We start from the raw sequence: 21,847 nt of genomic DNA on the forward strand, positions 1-21,847 counted from the left end.
ATTTCAGATGCTGTGTTTGAAGATCCCATCTTTGGAACAGATACTTACAGTGATATACACTCACCTAAAGGATTATTAGGAACACCTGTTCAATTTCTCATTAATGCAATTATCTAACCAACCAATCACATGGCAGTTGCTTCAATGCATTTAGGGGTGTGGTCCTGGTCAAGACAATCTCCTGAACTCCAAACTGAATGTCTGAATGGGAAAGAAAGGTGATTTAAGCAATTTTGAGCGTGGCATGGTTGTTGGTGCCAGACGGGCCGGTCTGAGTATTTCACAATCTGCTCAGTTACTGGGATTTTCACGCACAACCATTTCTAGGGTTTACAAAGAATGGTGTGAAAAGGGAAAAACATCCAGTATGCGGCAGTCCTGTGGGCGAAAATGCCTTGTTGATGCTAGAGGTCAGAGGACAATGGGCCGACTGATTCAAGCTGATAGAAGAGCAACTTTGACTGAAATAACCACTCGTTACAACCGAGGTATACAGCAAAGCATTTGTGAAGCCACAACACGTACAACCTTGAGGCGGATGGGCTACAACAGCAGAAGACCCCACCGGGTACCACTCATCTCCACTACAAATAGGAAAAAGAGGCTACAATTTGCACAAGCTCACCAAAATTGGACAGTTGAAGACTGGAAAAATGTTGCCTGGTCTGATGAGTCTCGATTTCTGTTGAGACATTCAGATGGTAGAGTCAGAATTTGGCGTAAACAGAATGAGAACATGGATCCATCATGCCTTGTTACCACTGTGCAGGCTGGTGGTGGTGGTGTAATGGTGTGGGGGATGTTTTCTTGGCACACTTAGTGCCAATTGGGCATCGTTTAAATGCCACGGCCTACCTGAGCATTGTTTCTGACCATGTCCATCCCTTTATGACCACCATGTACCCATCCTCTGATGGCTACTTCCAGCAGGATAATGCACCATGTCACAAAGGTCGAATCATTTCAAATTGGTTTCTTGAACATGACAATGAGTTCACTGTACTAAACTGGCCCCCACAGTCACCAGATCTCAACCCAATAGAGCATCTTTGGGATGTGGTGGAACGGGAGCTTCGTGCCCTGGATGTGCATCCCACAAATCTCCATCAACTGCAAGATGCTATCCTATCAATATGGGCCAACATTTCTAAAGAATGCTTTCAGCACCTTGTTGAATCAATGCCACGTAGAATTAAGGCAGTTCTGAAGGCGAAAGGGGGTCAAACACAGTATTAGTATGGTGTTCCTAATAATCCTTTAGGTGAGTGTATGTCTAATGGCATATGGAAAGGCATTACACAATGGTACCATATTATCCCCTGTGTGTTTAATAAGGGCTTAAATGAAACTTCTCTAACCTAAAGGACAACACTTTCTTTATAGCAGTCCATTGTTTGCAGCAGTTGTTGGTCCACATTTTGCTTTGATAGATGAACATCTTGAACCAGGCAGATTTGACTATAATTTCCAAGGGATAAAGGAAACCATGAACACATGTTGAGTGTTCATCACCTGACCCCACATTCAGTTTAAAAGGATATGAGGCCCTATCTTGTTTGTATGAGCCACAGATCTCAAATTGTAAATTATAGTATGTTAATGTTCTTTTGGTGAAGCAACTAAACATCTTGTAAGTGGATTTCAAGATAATTTCGGACAACCCTCTCCTGTAGTCATTCCACAGTTGGTCAGATTCACTGCATGGTTACAGAATGGTTCTCCACCAGACAGTTCAATTCATGCCCAATGTCCCAGAGACCTAGTAAAAATACCTTAGACTTTCAGTCAAATCTGGAGAGGTCCCTGATATGCTTGACTGAGAGAATGAATCGGCAGATAAAAATGCTGCTTTTTGTGTGTTGCACTGTGTTCTGAAATGGGTGATTTTATTTATTTTGGATGGTGTGTTACATGTTATTGTTTTGATATTTGCATATTATTGTTCTATAATTAAATTAGACAATGACAAAACAATAATTCCTACATTCATAGGTTCTCCATTTCTTCCTAGTAAAAGAGAAAAACATCTCTTTACCAGATTTTGTATTGCATTTGTTTCAGCATAAGGTGTATTTTTAAAAGGTACAATATCTTTGGAAAGATCAGAGGAACACATCATTAACTATGACGCTGGGCACAGCAGTAATGAATACTGTAGGTATGGTAAATTATGAATGTTTCAAAAATATATTGTATTTAATTTAAGGGAGTTTCCTTCCCGCTCTCAGATACTAAAAATAATACACGCTGTAAATTATTTCGGGATCATTTAGGCTTGTTTACGTCTGTACTTGTCCTGCGAAAACATTCATGCAACTGAAATAAAATCACTGAGGGAAAGTAAATAGTTTTGGAAGATAAACAGGAAGTTAGTTTTTTGTCCAAAGGCAATATATTTGTATCCGAACAAAGTGAAAAACAGTGTAACAAGTCAATGGGTCAGCAGACTAGATACATATTTTAAATTAAATATTTCCCTTAACAAATCATATTTATCCACAAGTTTCATGTGGAAAAGGTGGTAACACAAGTCTGTCACACAAATGATTCATATTCTTCTTCTGACTTCTAATATTGAGCGTAAGATCGAACTCCATCTCTTGTCTCTCACATGACGTAAGGATTAATATCTTTGATTACGTCAGACCTACGTCACATGCGCTTATCATAAACTGTCATTTTCAGTCCATTTGACGTGTGGCTGACAGAGCTGTCATTACACAATATTACGGTTATTTAAAGGTGTTTAGTTTAACTTAACTTTAACTTTAGTTTAACATTGAATAAACAAGAGGAAACTTTCAATCATAACTGCTACAGAAGTGCCATATTAAAATGCCTGAGCTGTTCTAGAGACAGGTTGTGCCAAATTGTGATAAAGTAACTGTGACTGTGGCCAATCAGATTGTGTGTCTGTGCTACGTCAGTGTGTTGACCGTTGCTAGGAGACTTTTACACCTGAAAGATGACTGAAGTTGCCAGGATTTCTTTACATGTGTTTTCTCTGCTTAACCATCTCATCTGTGTTTGTTTAATATTGACAGGTAAGCATCGCATTTATTTTGATTTATTTTTTCAGATATCTATAGCTTACATCTTACAAACTTAAACCTCTACACTGTGTGTCATATAGTCATACTATTAAACCCATGTAAACCGCATCCTTTGTCACTTATTATTTAGTAACACATGCAAATAGCGCATAATGATGTACTATTATCCGTTTTTGAAAGCGTTTTTTGCATGTTTGTTGATATATGCTATCACATTTTTAATTATATCATAGTTTTACATGAAAGTCCATTATAAACTACTTTCGTCCCTAGTATTATTATAACTTAAGCTTTTTAGGAGCAGATTCTGTTCTGCATTCATTCAATGTGTAAAAAAGAGAATCCCAGGGTTTAAAATATATAAGGTCTGGTTGTGTAAGATTTGTAAGATGAGTAAAAGTTGTAGCAGTTGAGCAGTGAAGTAGTAGAAAAACAATCTTCATCATCCAGAAGTATCTATTTCCTTGTGTCCATGTACAGAAGAGAGCCAGTCAGAAAGTCATGAAAGTCAATATTTGCATTTGATATGAATTGAAGAGGGTTTGCAGGCTGAAACAGGTGTGCTGACCTGCACAGGCATGGCTCTTATGCCACCTACTGGCACAGAGTCTGACTGAATGTCCCTCACTTTCCAAACTGCAATATAACTCACACAAATGAAATACCAGGGAGGATTATGTTTTCTATTACGAGAATAAAATAATATATTCATTTAAAAAGGTCTAACCTGCGTTTTCTGTTTCAAGTTTAATTTAGACATAGATTCAAAGAATATAGCCAATTTATCTTATAGAATTAAAATGGAGATTGTGTGCATGTGCTTGTGTGAATTTCATTTCATCAGCAGTGTATCTGACACTAATACACAAGTGTTTCTCAGATTCCACACAGACGTTTCCAGTTTTGAACAGAACAATACAAAGCCATACTGGAGCCATCGGTCCTTCCTTGTCATCCTCCCTCCTGCTTCCAACACGAAACTGAAAAATTTGCCCCCAAAACATTCCAGGCACAGCAGACCTTAAACGCAAGACAAACTGAAATGTGCAGTTTAAGTAACTTTTCAACAGAGGAGAGTGTTTTGAGCTAGGAAAACATTTGGAAAAATCATTTTCTGTAACAGGAGATTTATTTTCAACCAGTGGCATACATTACATGACTTTTCCACATAAACAGTCACATGAATTAAATGAATATAATTTACAATTAGGACAGATTGCACATGGAGCAAATGTAGTCATTCAAAAGCGACCTGTAAGACCTACTACTACAGTATTATCGAAAAAAACAAGTCAATCCACTATGTCGCAAAACGGTTTTAACCGGCCAGTGATACCCCCAAAGAGACCAGGATTTAGAGTCTGCTATTTGTGTGGGAGGGAATTTGGCTCTAAATCAATTGACATCCATGAGCCAAAATGCTTAGAAAAATGGCACATTGAAAATGAAAAATTGCCAAAGAATCAAAGGCGACCAACACCTCAGAAACCTGAAGCTCTGTCTGTTGGTGGTTCATATGATATTAATGCTGTGAATGAAGCAGCGTGGCAAAGTTCACAAGCTCAGCTTCTCCCCTGTGAAACCTGTGGGCGCAGATTTCTGCCAGATCGTCTCCCTGTTCATCAAAGAAGCTGTAAACCGAAACCGAATAGCAGGGAGGCTTCACACTCCCAAACTTTCCAGGCTGTTAAAAGTTCAAGGTCTGGACAGTCTCAGAATGTTGATGTCTCCCAGGGAAGCGTCTCCAAAAGCATTTCGAGCGCCACACCGAAAGCCCCCTCGAAACCTCGCACTTTGGTTTGCTACATCTGTGGGAGAGAATTCGGGACCAAATCCCTCCCCATCCACGAGCCCCAATGTCTTGAGAAGTGGAAGATTGAGAATGATGCACTTCCTAAGGAGCTTCGCCGGCCGGCCCCTCAAAAGCCAGCAGTGATTAAAGCAGGAGGGGCCACGAGGGCAGAACACAATGAGGCTGCTTATGAAAGCTTCAAGGGCCAGCTCCTGCCCTGCGCTAACTGCGGCCGCACCTTCGCACCTGAGCCGCTCGCTGTCCACCAGAGGAGCTGTAAATCTGCTGGGCCCAGTGTGAAGACAGTCTCCCTCAAGAAAGGTGTCACCAGTCAGAGTAATGTGGATGCCGTCAAGAAACAAGATAGTGGGACCTCCTCTAAACCAGCTGGCAAGGTGGTTATTTATGTATTTGTTTGTTTGTTTGTTTGTTTAGGTTACATTGTTATTTAATTAGCTGTTTTAATTTTTTTTAAAGAACATAACCTATATTACCCATTTAGATTTTGGCTTGATCCAGATCTATACTTTTCTATGTGTTGTCAGTAATGGTGTTCAAGAGCTAGAATTAGAATCCTAGAAGCAATTTCTATGGTGAAATTTTAAAACTTTCCTGGATTTCTTAATTGCCGCGAGGATTATTTCAAGTGTTCATTCTTTGCTGTTACCACAGACTGATCATTATAAGGTTCTACGTATCTTACTGAAATGTCTGAAAGGTCGAAAAGGAATCAGGCAGGCTCGGTCAACAATTTTTTTTTAAACATGGTGTTCTGCAACCTATTGCAGATAGGTCATTTTATTCAGTGGCTGGTATGGTAAATATTTTATTAGTATTTACATATATTGTGTTAATGTACATTTTTGTTATTTTTGGAGCACGAGACTGGTATGTTCGGTCAGTTAAATGGTTTATCGTCCCGTCCTGAATTCAGGAACAGTCCTTTATCTAAACTGTCAGTTAAATTCTGATTGAAAAACATTTAGGCGGATTTGCTTTTATTTATTTTTGAGCACACAAGAAATACAAACTATGTATCATGATAGGTTTCAGTGATAGCCTGAAAGGAGCATACATCTTCGTCTGATGAGTTACCCAGATTGTCATGCCTTTAGGCCTGTACAGCTTGTGGTTTTTATGGAGGATTAAAGGGACACAACTCTCCTAAGAGGAATGGAAAGTCTGTTTTTCAGCAAAGAGGCCGAGACTGAACGGGCAGTAAAGCTAGGATAGTGTGGCCTTGTTGAGCTCTGCCCTCTGGGGCTCAAAGGGTCATTCGATTTGCTTTGTGCCAAGGGAGGCAGGGAGAATTTAACTAATTAATCTTCAGGCCTCCTTTGTCACATCTGTGAAGCAAGCTGTGAGATGACATTCGAAAGCAAGCCACAGAAAGTGTAGGGAAATCAAAAACAGAGAACCAACTATGTTGCTTTTAAATTGTGATTATGTAGAAGTAAATACATTTTACAATAAGCAATCATTACATTTAAGGAGTAGTAGTAATAATAATAATTATTATTATAATAATAACAATAATCATCATCATAATTGTAATAGTAGTAATAATAATAATGTACTATAGCTGTTCCTGTTATTAATGACTTTTATTTTATTATAACTAAGCATTTCACTTTAGGAATAACTGTATAATAGTTGCAATCTCTTATAGAAACTTACTTAAATTATACAAATAAAATAAATAAATACATTTGAAAATGGAAATAAATTAATATAACCTATTTCTTAGGTCCCTATACAATAATTTAATTTTCCTAGATCAGTCCATAAAGCCATTGAAGTGAATGACAAAACCTCCCAAACCATATCCTTCTGCTTTGTTTTGCCAGTAGAAGACAAATTGCATATGTCTAATTAAATCATTAATTAGCTTTTTATCTTATAATTCACTTTCAACACTAGAGGGAGCTGCAGACTTAAATAGAAGTTCTCTTTTAAACTTCTGGAATACAGCATGACTAGCTGTACCTCTTCTGTTGAGGTTTGATGATCAATTTTTCAGACAGATTTCAGAATATTTCTAAAGAGATATGGTATTTTTTTCAGTTGTTGAGAACATATGTTTGAATGTTCTTCTTTTAATTTTGATTCATCTATGGTGTGCGTATGTTCTGAGAAAACAAAAAGATATACATATAAAAGGGGATTGTGGACCCAAAATGAATACTAGACCTGCACATTTTGTTTGTTTCATATTTATTACTTAACATTTTGTTTGGTTTCTAATCAGTCAGCAGTAGTGAGGCGGCCTGTGACAGTTGTTTGCTACATTTGTGGCAGAGAATTTGGATCCAAATCAATCAGTATCCACGAGCCACAGTGTCTGAAAAAGTGGCACATGGGAAATAGCCAGTTGCCAAAACAGCTTCAGAGACCAGAGCCCAGGAAGCCGGAAATAAGGGTGCTAGGATGTGAGTATACAGCTGTTGTTATTCAGATTTTTCCTATTTGAAATTACATGCACATTTAGATTTCTTTCATTCTTGCTTTCCTTCCAATAAAGAGAAAACAAAACACAAAACCTTCCCAGCTGAGTGGAGAAGTCAGACCTCACAACTCGTTTGAGTTAAAACCAAATGTAATTGAAATGCAGTTCAATAATACCACGTGTCCTTGCAGCTGCTGAAAAGAAAAATCTGTACATCTTGTAGGGGAACTGATTTTGAGACTAGCTGAGTGATATTTAATCTTAAAGTCTTGTCTGCACAGTTTAATCCCTTGCTAACCAAGAAGAATTCAATATGTCGGCCCTGGAAACAATATCTAAAAAATGGCTACGTAAAAATGTCTTGAGTTGAAGTATTATGATTTGTAAGCTAAAGCAAGCCTATATACAGTAAAAACTGTTTACAACATAGTTAACCTAGTTTGGGAATAATACACACAGCACATTTTAAATCATGTAGCCAAAGGGCTTCAGTTCAAAAATAATTGTCAAAAATGTGATTTAAACACCACATCCTTAACTGTAGATGAGAAATAACACTGCTGTGTTCGCTGTTGTAGCTACAGGCTCCTATGATCTTCAGGCACTGAATGAGGCGGCCTGGCAAAGCGCCCAAGCCCAGCTGGTACCCTGTGATTTCTGCGGGCGGACTTTCCTGCCAGACAGGCTGACGGTCCACCAGCGATCCTGCAAACCTCCCAAGTAAAGTGGCAGCTTCTCATGAACCTGACGGCAAGCAACGATTATGGAAAATGGATGCAAGGACACGTCTGGAAAACATCAACCTCACAGCGTATTATTCTTTTGTTTTAATCTGAAATGTGTACTGCAGCAGGGATTGTGCAGCTTGAGCAATTATTAAACAGCATTAAAGAGATTTTTTACTTGATCTTTTTGAGAATGTAGAACAAATTGGTTGGAGGTTTCAATAAGAAGTAGGTTGATGAATAATATTTGTTTATCATTATAGCATTCAGAAATAATTTAAAACACATTATTGCAATAATTAAGTATATTGTGTTTTATGATAAAATCTCAAACGTATATTCAATAGTATTATCAGTTCCTGCAATATTAATGTTATTTTACCTACATATGATCATTTCAACTTTTGAGCACTGCATATTGTTTTCAATTATTTGATCATCAAATTAATCAAGATGTTATTATGCATTAACCTCTGATTATTCATTTAAAACCTGAATGAAGACGGTCAATATAATGACTACGCATTCATATTTTTAGAGCAGAAGATGTGTTGTGATTAATGTGAGTGTGAATGTGGAATAATATAGCACAGTGAGGAGTCTGCAAAGAAGTAGCTTAATGAGATTTAAAGACCTCATTTCAAAATAATCTTTTTGACAATATGATTGTATTTTTTAGAGAACTCAGGAAAAAAAAACTGAATTAAATTATTTGATTTTCACTTTTTGTCATGTATGTGTATGTAGACTGAAACATTAATCCTCTTGATTTAAATATTAATAGTTTGGGTTGGAATTGAGATATTATAAAATTGAAATTGTGGATACGCATCACACATAAGGAAAGTCCCAATGTAGTGTAAATTACAGCGCTTCCTACAGGATTTAACTAAAAACAACAACACAACCATGATGGCTATGGACAGAAAACCACATTCAGAATTTATATATATTTTTTCATAATATATGTATTTGAAAACACAAAGGGCCAAATTTGAACTATTGCAATTTGCTGTACTTGTCTATGTGACATGCTTTTCACAGACATTAGTCAGAAAGCTTTCTATGAACCAGCAGATGGCACCATAACAGAGTTAGACATACACTCACCTAAAGGATTATTAGGAACACCATACTAATACTGTGTTTGACCCCCTTTCACCTTCAGAACTGCCTTAATTCTACGTGGCATTGATTCAACAAGGTGCTGAAAGCATTCTTTAGAAATGTTGGCCCATATTGATAGGATAGCATCTTGCAGTTGATGGAGATTTGTGGGATGCACATCCAGGGCACGAAGCTCCCGTTCCACCACATCCCAAAGATGCTCTATTGGGTTGAGATCTGGTGACTGTGGGGGCCAGTTTAGTACAGTGAACTCATTGTCATGTTCAAGAAACCAATTTGAAATGATTCGACCTTTGTGACATGGTGCATTATCCTGCTGGAATTAGCCATCAGAGGATGGGTACATGGTGGTCATAAAGGGATGGACATGGTCAGAAACAATGCTCAGGTAGGCCGTGGCATTTAAACGATGCCCAATTGGCACTAAGGGGCCTAAAGTGTGCCAAGAAAACATCCCCCACACCATTACACCACCACCACCAGCCTGCACAGTGGTAACAAGGCATGATGGATCCATGTTCTCAATCTGTTTACGCCAAATTCTGACTCTACCATCTGAATGTCTCAACAGAAATCGAGACTCATCAGACCAGGCAACATTTTTCCAGTCTTCAACTGTCCAATTTTGGTGAGCTTGTGCAAATTGTAGCCTCTTTTTCCTATTTGTAGTGTAGATGAGTGGTACCCGGTGGGGTCTTCTGCTGTTGTAGCCCATCCGCCTCAAGGTTGTACGTGTTGTGGCTTCACAAATGCTTTGCTGCATACCTCGGTTGTAACGAGTGGTTATTTCAGTCAAAGTTGCTCTTCTATCAGCTTGAATCAGTCGGCCCATTCTCCTCTGACCTCTAGCATCAACAAGGCATTTTCGCCCACAGGACTGCCGCATACTGGATGTTTTTCCCTTTTCACACCATTCTTTGTAAACCCTCGAAATGGTTGTGCGTGAACATCCCAGTAACTGAGCAGATTGTGAAATACTCAGACCGGCCCGTCTGGCACCAACAACCATGCCACGCTCAAAATTGCTTAAATCACCTTTCTTTCCCATTCAGACATTCAGTTTGGAGTTCAGGAGATTGTCTTGACCAGGACCACACCCCTAAATGCATTGAAGCAACTGCCATGTGATTGGTTGGTTAGATAATTGCATTAATGAGAAATTGAACAGGTGTTCCTAATAATCCTTTAGGTGAGTGTAGATCCTTGTGGTTAATGCGTGAAGTACATGAACGATATACTAACAGTTCTAACCTCACTGCAAAATTGCTGAATGACGTGAAAGATTAATTAAAAAACAATTACATCTATTTGTAATTGCTTTGTGTAAGTGTGGTTTTAGTAAATGTTTTTTTTTTGTCATTTTGTATGTAATGTAGTTTTCCACATCTACTATCAATTTTCAGCAATGTACACATGAGCAAAGGACTTCTTGTCTTGCTTGCTTCTTATTTCACATCATTGAAATTAATGGTGGTACTGAGATATTGGAAACTGAATTCACACCTGGTCAGTGGTTTGCACATGGACATCTCTTTGCTTCTCTATGAGATTGTGCCGACTGATGAAAGTGAACTTCCTCTCAACTCAGTTTGACATTCTTGACAGATGGGAAGATAAAATATCTGTTTGGTAGTTCTTAAAGCTGAGTGCCACTACACTGGCACATAATAAAGTTTGTGTTTTTAAAATAGAATAAGAAAAAATACAACTTGTCCTTAATTAAAAAATGATAGAATTATCATCAAAATGAATGTCATTAATATCTGAAAAAAGGCTACAGAAACATGTTTGGTTCTTTCACAGCATAAGGTAATTAAAGTCACCCTTTTTATATCAAAACAGATATAAAGTTCTGTTTTTTGTCTGACAGTGTTGGGGTTTAACTTCTGTAGCATCTCAAAATCGTTCACATGACATAGCAGGGAGCCCTGAATGTAAACTAACAATGTGTTTAGCTTCAAAATGTTGAACAGATTAGAAAACTGATCTGACCTTTCAAGGCAGTTGGCCTACACATCCTATTGTCTGTACGGTCTAAATCCAGAGCTCTGTGGTTCAAATAACACACAATGATCGATGTGGCGACTGATCAGCGTGGATGGGCCCTTCATCATGAGCGCCCAGCTGTGGACACACACGAGAACAAAAGTTAGCACGAGCATGGCAGGATATCGGCCATGACAGCGGATGTATAATTCTCAAATTATTGTTGTAATATTACCTTATACTTTTAATATTCAGGGATATTTCATTTATTTTCACTCTGGTCGCATTATACACAACACATGTTACATGTTCTTGAAAGTTTTAAAGATGTAAGATCTTTTCAAGAACAACGTGTCTAAAAACAGCATTGATCTGGATGATTGAAAGTAATATAATATTGGGATCACAGATGTTTACTCACATTATTATGCAAGTGGTGTTATTGCTGACACCACATCCTGCTGTCATGAGAAAACCTCTCCATAAATGTCAAAAAATCCCAACGAGTGTTTCAGTTTGCATATACTAAAAACATATGCACAGCATCACTAAGTTACTGCAGCGCAATACATACAATTAGTGATCAAGACATGCAGTATCACTGCCAAAAAGCCACCATGATGATTTTTTTTTTTTCAGCCAAACAATACAACATTTCTCAAAGTACTGTAATGATTATTTGGCATCTATTATGATTGCTACTGTGTCTGTTATTCATTTCAGTGGAGCTTGTTGTGGTGGATTTTATTCATGTTGCTTCAACATCCTTCTTTTGCTCCAAGTCTCAGAAGGTTTAAAGATATGTTATTCGTTGATTAAGCAATTCAACATATAGGTAAGAATATGCAGAGTAATGTACTTGTTCTTATTTTTACCTGAATGCATTGTAATGCTCTTTTTATTTTTATACCTATTGGCCAAAATTGGCCAAATTGGAACAGATCAGGCAAATAATTATTTGATATAACTCAGTTGAGTTAAATAAGACACCATTCAGGCTAACACCCCCCCCCCCCCCATCCCTTTCATTCATAAATCAATTCAACGCAGTTTAGTCATTATAATAAGGCAGGGGTTGTCCTGAAATGGATAGTGTATTCCTAAGCCATATAATATCACATATTTATAGGACTGACCTGTTAAACTTACTTGCCCCTTTCTCCTGTAATTACATCCATTATTAACTGTGGAATGAAGTGAAATTAATTGTACTATTTAGGTTAACATAAGATAAAAGTATATAAATCTGTATCTGCATTGTGTTTGTGGAACACTGGCTTTTCATAAAAGATTTTAAGTGACTATTTTGAATGCAGAAAGGTAGCTGTTTGCCATATCACATGTATAGCCGTCTGTAACATGGCAGAAACATTATGGTTTCCAGAGTGGAAACCATAATGTTATATTAGAGGGGAACACAGATCATGCAGGCCACAGATTAAGACTCATTGGTCACAGCAAACAGTGCAATTTGTGATTAAGACAAGGCATCTCCAAAAAGACATCATTCAGCAGATGAACTACCATGATTGCATCCCCTACCCATATCCCCTAACGTAGAGGATGTACACTCAGGGCAGCTGTCCACAAGCCAGTGATCACAGATGATTGCACAGCCACGGTGGCACTGAGACCTTTGAAAAAGCTGGGAAAAATGGGGAAGTATCCTGTGAATCACCAAATAACCTTGCTTCAGGGTGTGAATACTTTCAACCACATCAATACAGAGAGGTCCTCGTGTATTTAAAGGTTCTGGCTGTTTTTTCTGGGAAGTGTTTGACCATATCCAATTTCAGACCAATTATACATTTCCCATTGGTACAATCAACTCTCCCTTTGTAGTGTCAAAATAACTCCTCTACACAACTGTTTCAGGGTAATCCTTACTGTTAAACATAAGCCTTAGTTAGCAGCATGTGTGTTATATACTGCAGATGAAGAGATATTTATGTTGTAATCCTTAGTGCAATTTGGCCAGGTAATCTAATTGATCCAGTATGACGTTATTCTCTGTTGAACTCATATACAGGAATACATGATACAATTACGTCAATCCATTTCTTAAGACACACATGATCATGTTTCATTTCCATACTTTTAAAATACAGAAAGTCCTTGATCAGAACTACACACACAAATTATAATAATACTTGTTTGTTCTTAAATGTATAAATAAAATGACTGAATACTAGTAAAACAAATGTGTCCATTCTACAAGTAATCCTTAGTAATGTACAATATTTGGTAAAGTAAAGTCTAATATAAATAAATCCGTTACTTATGTTCAGTAAACTAAGAAAATACTTATTATTTCATATAATAAGAATGCACTCCAGTCATTTTAATTGTTAGCCGATAAAAAAGTCAATGTGCACTAATGAAAAGTAAATAATAGCAAGTTGAGGTAACATGTTTCAATTGTTATAAGTAAAACAAATACAAGATACTGAGTCATTTATTTTTGTAAGTGTAGGACATTCAAATTCACATTCTTCTTATGGAACAGGAACCTATTTTACATTAGACAACACACAGCAGAGGTGCCCACATGCAATTAGCAAGTCCTGCAGCTGATCACACATTAGTAATTGGAAACATGGAGCCTATATTCCCCAGCAAATGGAGATTACGATTGCATGACGTCGACAGTTCGGTATCACTGAGAGAGGCGAGCAGCGGCATCTCCATCGCAAGCCATCGGGGCGGACTGTAACCCCACAGGCACGGAGGAAAGCGCATTTGCTTGATGAGCCCACATCGGGGTCTCCCAGAGCCCGGTTTCCGGTATGAAGAGGGAAACGGAGCGCAGCTGAAAGTGAGATCACAGCTGCAGCCCCGGCGCCGGGATTGTGCTCCTCATTGCTACCGACACCGAGCAGGACACCGGGGGCAGGACGGCCAGCCAAGAGCCGCGGCACACAAAGGGTGAGACCATTGATCAGGCATCACCGAGACATAGACCATTTCGCCAGCAGTCGCTAGTGGGCTGTCTTTTTCTTTGCAGTGGGTTTCTGGTGTCGAGTAGTTTAAGATGGTATGTGTGTGTGAAATGGTACGTGTTATTTTCCTTTTTTCTTCTTCTTCTTCAAGTTTCGGTGTGGAGGTATGCAGCTGAGCTCTGACAGTCTTGCACAGGGAGAAACACCGCCCTACCCCCTGTTTTTATGTATGGCTGTATTTATGCCTTGTTTTCCCGGACATGGATGAGTTTGACTGGGAGAAACCCCTCCGTCATGTCTGAAGGCTCAGTCGGTGGGGCTCCAGGGCTCGGATACAAAGTAATGATGTTCAGTAAACCAAATGGAGAATCGGGAATGGACTGATAACAAAGACATGTATGTCTGCGTGTCATTGTTATCCTTCACTTGCGAAGTTCTGTTGTTTTTTTAATTTGAAATGATTTGTTCATGTATGTTTGAGGATAAAGCTGTGTCCGTGGCATGGGTGCTTTGTGTGCTGTGAGCAGGGATTCACATGCATGCGATGTTGTGACACAGTTAAAATGCATTAAAATAGCATCCGTTTAATAATGAAGGATAGTTGCATTATTCAGTTAGGAGCTTGGCTTAGATCCAGATGATTTCAATGGGAAATTGGGTTAAACTGTTAGCAAGGTTCCTAGAGATAATACAAGAGTAAGCTTTTGCACAGTCTATGTGCTTTCTATGTGACAGGCAGGTTGGCACATTGGAAAAATCAATAAGACGTTTAAACACAATGGAGGTAACAGATGGGGCTCCAGCATCACAGACCAGAGGATCTAAACAATTGGAAACAATATGACCAAATATTACAATCAAGCTGGAGTTTGTCATATATTGGCTACTTAACAGTGGCAGGATGTCACAATAACAGAGTTAATAACATGAGAAGTTTTAACAGCCCTAAGTGCACCATACTTCAACTGTTATGAATGGCAGCACTTTCTTAAATAAATACCACTCAATTAAACACTCCCAACTGAAAATGAATATATATATATATATATATATATATATATATATATATATATATATATATATATATATATATATATATAAGTAGGTATTTAAAAGCTGCTACTATCATTAAAGTTATTACTTCCAAACATTTTCAATTTATAAGATAGCCTGCCATTTAGAAACAGGTAAAATATAATAAATATGCAGTAAATTTAAAAGGCATTAAAGTAACTGACGACTCTGTGACACTGTTGATGCTACATGTTGATTTCCTTACAGGATGTTTTATGAATGGGCGTTTAAAGTTATTGAAGAAATATGGCACCACCGACAGCTTGCTGGCCTGCGTGAGCGAGTGAAGGCACTTAGGGTGTCATAACCAGACACAGCAAAAACTTCCATCGTTCTCGGCCGTGAACCCTTGATCCTTTTTCAAAAGCCCCTTTTCATAATCGAAAACATTTCTTTCTAATTAGAACAGTTAAAATATGGTGTTGGTAAGCTGACAACTGGTAATGCGCATATTTGAGTGGGACAGAAGCAGGGAAGCAGTAAAATCAGTAAATTGGGGACAGCTACACCATCTTTGTAATGAGGCTTACAGAAGTATTAAAGAGTCTCAACTTAATAGGACCCATGACTGCAGGGTTTTAATACTGGGAGAGTGGCAGGGCCTAGCTCAGGGTTTTGTGGATGACTAGATGCATTGAACCGCTGAATCAAGTGACTATTGCATTTGAAGGAGAGATTTAAATGCATTTTGTACATAGTTTGGAATGTAACTTTTTGCATGGAGTAACAACATTTGTGGCAGGATTATAAATCTAGATTTAATGTGTATTTAATTAAATTGGCTTAATTATCGTTCTCCTTGCCAAATCCGAACTCTGACAACCTCTGATGAGTTTTATTTTGGTGCCGTTCCTCTGTATTGGATTTCCATTCACTGTATTGCTTTTCACTGGCAGATGGGATGTATTAAAGCTCCACACCTTTTAAATAACAAATTTCTGTAATTAATGTGAGTTGAGCCTTTTTCATTGGGCACTGACTGTTCAAATGAATCATTTTGCATGTAATAGAGTAGAAGTCTATATTTAACCACATAATAATGGTGATCTCATCTGCAGGTGGTGAATTAAAAATAAGTATCTTTGTCCTTTGTAATATGCAATGTTTTACGGTAAAGCACACAATGTTGGCAAACTTACAGTTTCCACAGGAAATGCGTGCATTCTTTGCAGAGCTATGGTTGTTTTCTGAATGTGCAAGTAATATTGTGTTAAGGGGAAAAGTGTTTGATATGCCATTGTTTATAGGGTTCAAGGCAAGCATGTTGTGTTTTTCTCTGCCATAATTTTGAACTGAATCTCAAAAGACCACAGTCTAATTCCGCTACACGTTTACCACACACATTGTTTTTCAGCTAAGAAAAAAAAAGCATTCTTGCACCTTTTAGTAGCTGCACAGAAGCAATGCGAGGTTAGTTTCTCCAATCAGATTCCCTGTATACTCTGTAAGTCGTCTTCTGTAAATTTCAAGTCCCAATTACGAAAATCTTCTGGTTTGTGAATGTCGTCTGCATCTGTGCCAACAGGTCGGCCCACATATGGGTTTATTCACTCCGTCCAGGGGAGTAATGCCAACGTTACAGGCTTCTCAATGTGGTGAACCCGGTTACACATGCAAGCTTTTGAAATATGATGGCTTGTTATTATAATCCAAACTGCGCTGTTTAATTTGCTTTAAATATCAATTACCCTGCAAACAAACGTTCAAAACGCACTGTTGGTGTTAGTTCAGAAAGTTTTGTGCGGCTGGAGGTTGCGCAACTTTTGTTTTTCTAGGTTGCTTAAACAGATGTGATCTACCCCGTGGTTCTGGCAGTGTCTCGACCACCGTCTTGTCTGGCGTATGTGTGGCTACATTCAGTACTACATTTAACACAACTTCATATGAAACTAAGTAAGAACACAATAGAAGGATGTTTAAGGTTGGCTCATTTTTACAGTAGTTTATAGGAAACCATCATGTGAATATGTTTATATATCTTTTGTTTTAAGGAACTATAGCTGTAATAAACAGTTTGAAGTGAAGTGGAAACTAAAGATTAGTTTCCAAGTCTGAGAGTGCCGTACTTTGCCTGCTGAGGGTTCATGGTGTTCTGGCCTGCTTTGTCTCGGGGTGAAAATCTGCCATGGCAACTGTACACAGGAAATCGTCTGGCTCAATCTGAGTTGCATAGCGGTGAGAATGCAGGAGGAATATCTTCCACATTATTTCCATTTGATGGCAAGATCTTCATGAAGTCTACTAAGTTCCACAATCCATCTATTAAGGACAAAAAAAGTATGAATTACCCAAAGCTTTTAGCTATTGTAACATGCATGGATTGGGAGTGGAAAGGAAAACATTTTATTCAAATGAAAATTGGCATGGTAGTTGTGAAAGGAAATTGTATTGTCATGCAGAGTCTTCCAGTACATCATTTATGCAGGTAAACGAAGGATAAAATATGTGCAGTTGGATAAACATGACATGACACAACCGCAGGAACCAGTTACAACGCAACATAGTCCAATGGCACAGTGAAAGAGTATTATCCAGACTCAAAAACCGTTGGCCAGACAAGCCAGTAGTGACGGCCTGCTTTAGGGAAGCACAGAGCCAGCAGGCAGACAACCCTGCCACTGGAATAGCCACTTCATAGACACGAGAATATCTTTTATAGTTTGCATTTTGAAATGTGGTTTAAAGAAACCTGTTTCTTTAAGCCTGAGACACGGGGAGCTGCTCTTATTTGGCATTGAAATACTAAGCTTGACGCTAAGTAATCAGTGTGTCATAGTGTACTTTGCGTGTTCCGCGGTTGGGAATGGCAGAGCACAGTATAGAATAAGAAATAAACAGCTCTTTAGAACTTATTTGGTTTTTCATGGCAGTTTCTTTTATTGTAGTATTTTTGGGTTTGCTTGGTTCCAGTGGATTTTGACTTGCATGCATTGGCCAATGTAAATGGAAATCCCTTTGTTGCTCTCACTGCCGTTGTTTGAAAGAGAAATTTACACCGGCTGCAGTTCATTTTTTTTACAGTAGAAGTTGACAAATTGACTCCCTGTAGACACTCTGAAGCACTGTCCAGTGTTGGAATGAGTCTTACCTACAGAGGCAATATGTGATGGCTTTCCCTTTTGTATACTAAACCCTGGCACAGATGCTCCCTGTCGGGACAGAAAATGCTGCTGTGTTTGTTCCGGTTGCTAGGAAATAGCTAAAAAGCCCTCTCAAATTACCTTTGAGCAAAGGGCTGGAAGCACTTCTGTTCTCACATTTACATCATGTCGAACGTTGTACAGAATTGTGAGTTTATGCAGAAGTATCTGAGGTGAACCGAAATGGTTTTAAGACGGGCACGGTTAAAACAATCTCGTCCAGTGTACAACACGCTGGCTCCTGGCAGAAGAAGCTGCTTTTCTGTCTGCAGATAATAATGAAGCAAAACACTGTGTAATGATAACTCTTAAGGAGGCTTTATTTACAGTAACTGATTATTGCCCACTTCATTCTTGTCATGTCACTTGGGGTTCTCGCCAGGGTTTATTTTTTGGTTGTTGACGGGGGAAAGAGCTGATAAAGGAAACAAGATGAGAGTTGAGCACGAAGATGTATTTTTTCAAAGGAATATTAATAGTTTCGACATGCATGTCTGGATTTCTTGTGTTTCTCTAATGCTTTTTACAAATGTACTTTCATTCAACCCACATATCATCAGTATAATTTTACCCAAGTCTTCATTTTGAAAACTTTCAACCGCAAGGCTCTGTAAACTGACCTTTAATGTTGTATAAATGTTAGGTATTTCAGACTCTCATTTTAGCAGATTAAAATTCAAGGCAGTGAGTCACTAAGGGTTACTGTGAGGACATGCGTTAGTATTTGAATTTGCAGATTATTTAGAGTAACACACATTCTGTGAACATCACAATATGGTTTGTACATATTACAATGGAATGAAAATGAGTGTAGGGTGCTTCTCGCCTAAGCAGCTTCCATGAGTCCAGAATGCTCATATATATTATGTTTTATATATAAACTATACTATTTTTCAGTAATTAAAAAAAAAAAAAACATTCCAGTTCAATCCTGTTTACAGTCACAGGAATGCCAATTATGCCTAATCAGTCGGCTTTGTAAAATTATCTCTTCATTAGCACATATTCTAAATGCTTACAGTTGCCCTCTGCTACATTCATCCCCTGATGGACAACATGGAGCAAAATAATATCCCTCCAGAGTCTTTTATATTTGGATAGTCCGGTTGAAAATGTGTTGGTGATGATCAGATTAAATGTATCTGGCCTTTAACAATCACTAGTGTACGGCTAATTACTTCTCAAATAAGCCTGTCTGTATAATTCTGTGCCAGTTTCCCTTTTGGAAGGAAGATCAAATATCGTTGATGTTACTTCTGATTGTGTGTCCATTGTGAGGCTTCCTTTCTAAACTAAACTATGATCCTCAAATGTAAAAGCCTTGCAGAACCTTTATTTCTGTATAGATGTCTTTCTCTGGATGTGCTGTTGGTGGTCTATGAAAAAGTGGAAGTCAAGCTAATGCTTCAGTCAGGGTTGCATTATCTATATGTTCAGTCAAGGTATAATGTTGTACTTGTACTATATTAATTTGTAATGTAAACGGACTTTTCAATATTCCCATCCATAGTCACTGGCAATAGTTTTGGTTGCCGTTCATTATTTTAGTATTTTATGTAAAGATCCTTTGATGTGGGACTTGGCACTGAGTAATTGCAGTTTCGTTTTTGAAGTGCAGATAAAAGAAACATTAAGATATAATGCCACTAATGAGTTAACAATCTCCATTTGAATAAAAAGATGTTACACATTTTGTTTTCAAGGGTAATAGCTACTGCATCATACTGTGAACATATAGAATAAATCAAAGGGTATGTAGTTTACATATAGTATGCTTCTGGTTGGGCACTAGAAGAGGAACACTTTCATATCTCTGAAATGCTCTTTTAGAAATATACAAACATTAACTCATGCAGCACTGTGAATTACTGTTGTATAAGTGATTCCTGTGCTATCACTTTCTTTCAGATGCATTCAAACAAGACAGTTGTCTACCATGCCTATGTAATGGTGACACCAGTGTTTACGTGAGGACCAGAATGTAGTATTTAGCGTATAATTGTATATGTTTTGCTTTAATGTGAAGCCAGCTTCTTAACATTTTTTTGCTTACTCCTCTGCTGTGGATAACTAAGAATTTCCCCTGGAAGCCAAGTTTTTTTTTCCTGCCAAACCCTGTTCACCAGCCTATTTTTCAGTAAACAGTAATTTTAACAAACACTAATTTTGTTTTCTGAAGCTTGCATGTGGTCAGTAAATCACACTACACTGGTTGTTTTTTTGCCAGAACAAATTTTGCCAGAAATTCATCTTGCACTGAATAAACGATGTGCAAGCCGGTGTGTAAACAAAAATATACTTTGTTATTAAACTATGGCTTTTACCCCAAATAACAGACCTAAAATGAGAGGGGGGATACAATAAGTTGGACACTTACAACATGAACTACTTTTGGTGGTGTCTATTTATTTGTTGAAACAGACTTAACCAGGATAAGATTAACTAAGATTTTGTCTTATTTTATGTGGGTGACAAGACCTCACAATAGCAACAGCTGAAGCAACAAATAAGGAGAAGTGCATACCCAGGATAGACTGTAAAGAATATACCGTTATACTCCCATAATGCACTGTAGAATTGGAATACCAGTGTAGCGTATCGAAGTTCTTCAAGATTGTTTTAGCAGGCATTCAGTTTTACAAACTGCTAGTGTAAGATCATATGAAATTAAAATAATACAGTGCAGGATTGCAATATGTCATGCACATCTGCTACAGCGTCCTAATCATGAAATGAGGCAGATGATGAATTTAATGGCAAGGTCAGATGTGTGGCAGTTCAATTGCAGCACATCCTGCTATTTTACGCTTTAACCTCGACATAGCAGCACACTACCCGCACCCCCTTTAAACCTAAAGGATTAAGTTATTAATCTTTCTTGCTGGTAAATGTGCCTAATTGTGATTAATGGAACAATAACACGCAATCACAGTCCTTTTCTTTGCCAGTCACCCAGCAGCTGCACAAACTATGAACACGTACATCGTGCGCACCTCTCAAAATTCTCACAATGTGTGGAAATTCACTCTGCGATGCACCGTGGCAAGAAGGAAAGAAAAAGTTGTGTTACTGTTTTCCGCCTGTAAAGCCCAACATTGATGGGGGGTGGATCTTAACTTAACATCATAGCTCAAGTTTATAGTTGATGGTTCCCAGATGTTTGAGGTTTTAGGGTTTTACAGAGAGGAAAACGAAGTAGCCAGTTTCATACCTGAACAGAAGCCTTACTACTAGAACATTAGTATTTCCCTACATTTAATTACACTCTGTGAATGCGCATTGTCAAACTGTTGATCATTACTGCTGTCACGGTGTTCCCAAGCATGTAAGTGCCTCTCAGTTTAGTGGGAACTACTGTAGATTACACTCAGTGCTACCACAGTCAGGATTTAAGTACTCAAAGAGCGTGAAGGTTGATTTATTTACTTGTCTAAGGTCACTTGCAGGTCACCATGAGTTAGTCGCTGATAAGGACTTAGGATTTCATGTCTGGTACTCATTTTTCACAAGCTAACTGTGCCTTCATTAGACCAGGAATGCCATTACAGGGATGTGTGAGTGTTT

At 38.2% G+C, this 21,847-nt stretch overlaps 2 protein-coding genes across 4 annotated transcripts in view; both read left to right on the plus strand.

Moving 5' to 3' along the window:
- The first annotated feature begins 2,961 nt into the window (after positions 1–2,961).
- On the plus strand, positions 2,962–8,738 carry LOC136754991 (zinc finger protein 474-like). 2 transcript variants are annotated; one of them, XR_010817615.1, is made up of 4 exons: positions 2,962–3,044; positions 3,934–5,240; positions 7,144–7,274; positions 7,870–7,959. XR_010817615.1 is itself a non-coding variant. In XM_066711322.1 (4 exons), exons 2-4 carry the CDS (start codon positions 4,209–4,211, stop codon positions 8,013–8,015), a joined length of 1,359 nt encoding a protein of 452 aa, XP_066567419.1. In that variant the 5' UTR covers positions 2,962–3,044; positions 3,934–4,208; the 3' UTR covers positions 8,016–8,738. The 2 variants fall into 2 exon arrangements, 1 of the variants encoding a protein (XP_066567419.1); XM_066711322.1 differs by having other exon boundaries at positions 7,094–7,274; positions 7,870–8,738.
- A 5,014-nt stretch (positions 8,739–13,752) lies between these two features.
- sncaip (synuclein, alpha interacting protein) overlaps positions 13,753–21,847 on the plus strand; it is a 37,534-nt gene continuing 29,439 nt past the window's right edge. For both annotated transcript variants that reach the window (XM_066711323.1, XM_066711324.1), the window contains exon 1: positions 13,753–14,055. The gene's annotated coding sequence lies outside the window, so the exon portion shown is untranslated. The remainder of the gene's footprint in view (positions 14,056–21,847) is intronic.

This window comes from Amia ocellicauda, chromosome 8, assembly GCF_036373705.1.
Source record: "Amia ocellicauda isolate fAmiCal2 chromosome 8, fAmiCal2.hap1, whole genome shotgun sequence".
NCBI classification, from domain to species: domain Eukaryota; kingdom Metazoa; phylum Chordata; class Actinopteri; order Amiiformes; family Amiidae; genus Amia; species Amia ocellicauda.

Bases quoted from the DNA above. Each gene is read 5' to 3' on its own strand.
- LOC136754991 (XM_066711322.1), top strand. From the start codon at position 4,209: ATGACTTTTCCACATAAACAGTCACATGAATTAAATGAATATAATTTA. The intron at 5,241-7,093 runs GTGGTTATTTAT...GTTTCTAATCAG, and splicing joins CCTCTAAACCAGCTGGCAAG to TCAGCAGTAGTGAGGCGGCC. The intron at 7,275-7,869 runs GTGAGTATACAG...TCGCTGTTGTAG, and splicing joins GGAAATAAGGGTGCTAGGAT to CTACAGGCTCCTATGATCTT.